Source organism: Gadus chalcogrammus, chromosome 13, assembly GCF_026213295.1.
Source record: "Gadus chalcogrammus isolate NIFS_2021 chromosome 13, NIFS_Gcha_1.0, whole genome shotgun sequence".
Classification (NCBI taxonomy): Eukaryota; Metazoa; Chordata; class Actinopteri; order Gadiformes; family Gadidae; genus Gadus; species Gadus chalcogrammus.
The window spans coordinates 7,036,647-7,040,739 of NC_079424.1; the positions used below are offsets into that span (position 1 = coordinate 7,036,647).

The 4,093-nt window shown below is 49.8% G+C and overlaps 1 protein-coding gene across 1 annotated transcript in view; it reads left to right on the top strand.

Moving 5' to 3' along the window:
* Window positions 1-3,658, top strand: part of LOC130402325 (calcium-dependent secretion activator 1-like) — a 54,642-nt gene extending 50,984 nt beyond the window's left edge. Inside the window, exons 20-21 of the mRNA XM_056606477.1 lie at window positions 184-396; window positions 3,630-3,658. Of these exons, the coding sequence (XP_056462452.1) occupies window positions 184-396; window positions 3,630-3,658 (242 nt within the window). The remainder of the gene's footprint in view (window positions 1-183; window positions 397-3,629) is intronic.
* Window positions 3,659-4,093: the final 435 nt, after the last annotated feature.

The window sequence follows — 4,093 nt, forward strand, 5'->3', positions numbered from 1 at the left end:
TCACTAACAACAGTCGCTCACAACAACACTCACTAACAACAGTTGCTAAGAGCAGTCACTAATAACACTCACTAACAACAGTTGCTAAGAACAGTCACTAATAACAGTCACTAACAACAGCCGCTCACACAACACTCACTAACAACAGTTGCTAACCCCCGTGCTCTCTCTCTCCCTCCCCAGGCTTGGATGGCGGCAGGGCGTTCTTCAACGCCGTGAAGGAGGGAGACACGGTGATCTTCGCCAGCGATGATGAGCAGGACCGCATCCTGTGGGTGCAGGCCATGTACCGCGCCACGGGCCAGTCCCACAAGCCCGTCCCGCCCACGCAGGTCCAGAAGCTCAACTCCAAAGGCGGTGCCTCGGCCCAGATGGACGCGCCCATCTCCCAGTTCTGTAAGTCACCCCTTTGCAACCGCATTGCATTTGCACTGCAGTGCATTGCAGTGTGACAACAACGTGTTTTCCGATTTTTAACACGTGAGGGGGAGAGCAGACTTCCATCCCTCGAATCAAACGAAAGCTTTTAACCTCATACCTGTCTCACGCCATGTCTTCCCCCACGCGCCACTAAACCGCGCTTGTGAGTACAAAACACGCAAGAACGTGGGCACACACATGCACACACACACACACACATACACACACACACACACATACACACACACATACACACACACATGCACAAACACACCACACACACCGACTTACATACGAACACACACACACACACACACAGGTCTTGCAGCCTCACAGATGAACTTTGACCTCCACCCATTCACGTCTTCGTTTAACGGGGCAAAATAACATACTGTATGCAACACCTCCTCTACTCAAGAATGATGGGCTGCCAGGAAAAATAAAAGTAGAGAAAAAACAGGGCAGGGTGAGGACAGTATGTATAAATAGGCCTGTGGGAGGCGGCCCGCCTGGGCCCGGACCGCGCTTCTATCTTCACCAGTGGGCGTCTCCCTACCTGGACGTCTTTCTCCACAGCCTCTAGATGACTAAAGCTGAGGGGTGTGACAGCCCTCAGACAGACCCCCAAAGCCCTCCCCCCTCCTACTCCCCTCCTCCACCATCACCACCTCCACAACCACAACCACAACCGCCCCCCCCCCCCCCCCCCCCACCCCCAAACAAACTGCAGGGTCAGTTGCTTCTCTAGTCATAACCACGCTGTCCCTCTCCTGGAGCCCCTGAGCAGCTCACAGGGCAGGTAGCCCAGCAAAGGTAAGGCTGCCGGATGGACGCTAGCGGGGCTGTCTCCAGCAATACTTCTTCTTCTCTCTGTTGCCATTCGTTGTGTTGTCGTCGTCCCCCCCCCCCCCCACACACTCCCACCCCCTCATTAAAGAAACAATAATGACTTTCTATTTTTTCTTGATGTGAAGAGCAGAACGTGTTTTCGTTGGTCAATGTGCTTTATTGGTCTTATTATGCTGGGGCTATCCACTGCTCCACGCTACAGAACTTGGTACCATGTGGCGCTAAGTCATGCAAACACACTCCACGATAATAGATCCTGCTATTCAGAAGACAACATGAGTTTTATTTTTTGTGTGTGCTCATTTTCACGCCTAAGTTGAAATATATGATTGTTTTTTCCGTTTTCTTTTCTGGATGGGCTGTTAAACAAAGTGTTCCCCCCCCCCCCTCATAATATACTCAACCTCCCTACACACTGTTGAACCACAGCAGACACTGTATGAGATAGGGACGTCAAGGAATCCTTGTGATCTTTCAGTGTGTATCCATCGTTATAAAAATAGACGTCACACGTTAGTTAGGTCAGTCGCTCAAAGTCTTGTCACATAAATTATCTGTTGTTTCTCATGTGGTTTCTTTTTCTTATCGTGTGATCGTACTTGTGGTTAGTTGACTGCTCTGATGCCAGCTGTGTCCACTTCACCTCCCTGTCCTCCTCATCCTCCTCCTCCTCCCCCACCCCTTCCTCCTCCTTCTCCTCTTCCTCCCCCTCTGCCTCAACCTCTTCCTCCTCCCCCTCTCCCTTCTCCCCGTCATTCACCTCCTCCTCCTCGGCCCTCTCCTTTTTCCTCCTGCTCCTCTTCCCTTTTCTCCTCGTCCTCTTCCTGCTCCTCCCCCTTCTCCTCCTCCTCCTCCTGCTCCTCCTCCTCCCTCTCCTCTAACTCCTCCTCCTGCCCCTCATCCATCCTCCTCTTCCTCTAGCTCCTCCTCTGCCTCTGCCCTCTCCTCTTACTCCTCCTCCTCCCTCCCCCCCCCTCCCCCTCATCCATCTCCTCCTCCTATAGCTCCTCCTCCTCCATCTCCACCTCCTTCCCCCGCCCCCTCCCCCTCATCCATCTCCTCCTCCTATAGCTCCTCCTCCTCCATCTCCACCTCCCTCCCCCGCCCCCTCTCCCTCATCCACCTTTTCCCCAACTTCCTTCTCCCCCATGAAACATTGTGACCCATCATGCATACATGTTTCAACCCCTCCCCCTAGTGGTCAGGAATGGCACTGCGTGGGACCATGAAACAATAACACGCGCGCACACAGACACAAACACACACACAGACACAGACACACAAACACACACACTCACAGCCCTTCGGGTTTGATCATTATGACTGTATGGTTTATTTAGTGTATTTATGAATATGAATGTTACGATAATCCGGATTCTTATATAATTTTACCAAAAATAATTATAGCCTATGTCATAATCAAATACCAATCAACTATGATTCATTAATATTAATATAACACATTTATGTGATATTATTAGATTTTTTTTAATATATATATACATATACATTAGCCAATTGCAAACTTTATGGATCTGTGGATCCATTTCAAAATGGCAGAATGTCATCATTCACAAATTAAATTGGACCTCAGTTTTCATTGAATTGAGTGCTTTAAAAGCCTGCTTACCCCCCCAAAAGTAAACACTCAGCATGATATTTAGTGTGACAGAATGGCTGTACTTAATGTAAATCTCTTAGGCACTTAAACCAGGAGCTAGAACCAAACGCAAACAGCAGTGGAGTGATAAGTAGTCTGAATCTCTCTCCGTCCCTCCCACGCTCACTCTCTCCTACTCTCTTCATCACTTTCTCTCTCCCTTTCCTCTTGCTCACTTTCTCTTGCTCTCTCACTCTCCATCTCTCTCTCAGGATCTCTACCCCACAAACTTTCTCGCCCTCGCTCACTTTGTCTCTTCCTCTCTCTCTCTTGCTCAATCTCTCTTTCTTTCCTGTCACCACCACCACACCTACCACCACTACAACGACCACAAACCCCATCTCAACAACCACTACCCCCACCCCCACCACCACCACCACTCCCACCTCGACCACCCCCACCACCATCTCAACCACCACCATGGCCACCACCCCCCGTCCACCACCAACACCACCCCCACCGCCACAAAACTGCCACGATAGCAAGTTGCTGTTTCTTTGTTTTTGTGTTTCTCCTCCTCCTCAATGTGGTTGTTGTTGTTGTTGATGTTGTTGTTGTTTTGAGTCGCTGTGTTCCTCCTCATGCTTTGCCTGTCCCCTCCTCCAGTAACTTGCGGCTGCTAGCTCAGGGTCTGTCCTTCGTCGTGTTGCTAGTCTTCATGTTCTTCTGGTTTGTTCTTTCTTACCCTGCTGTCTTCTAGCTGGACTCAAGGGTAAGTGCTTCCTGTAGCCGACACAGCTCAGATCATCTCCGTCGATTATCTGACAAAGGCAACGTGCTTTCTTTCCTCTCTGACTCTCTTTCTCTCTCTCGCACTTGCTCGCCCTCTCGCTCTCGCTCTTTCTTTCCGTCTCTCTCTTCCCCCCCCCCTCCCCTCTCTCTCTCTCTCTCTCTCTCTTTCTTTCTCTCTCTCTCTCTCTCTCTCTCTCTCTCTCTCTCTCTCTCTCTCTCTCTCTCTCTCTCTCTCTCTCTCTCTTTATCTCGCTCTCTTTATCTCTCTCTCTCTCTTTCTGGCCCTCCTCTCTCTCTAGCTCCCCTTTCTCCTCACGTTTCGCTTCATGTCTTAGATATTAGTTCGTTTTTTCTTTTTCATGGCCTCAATGTGAAGGTCAGAGTTCAGGCATTCATTCCTGCCAAATTAGGATGCATGTATTTTTATTGTTA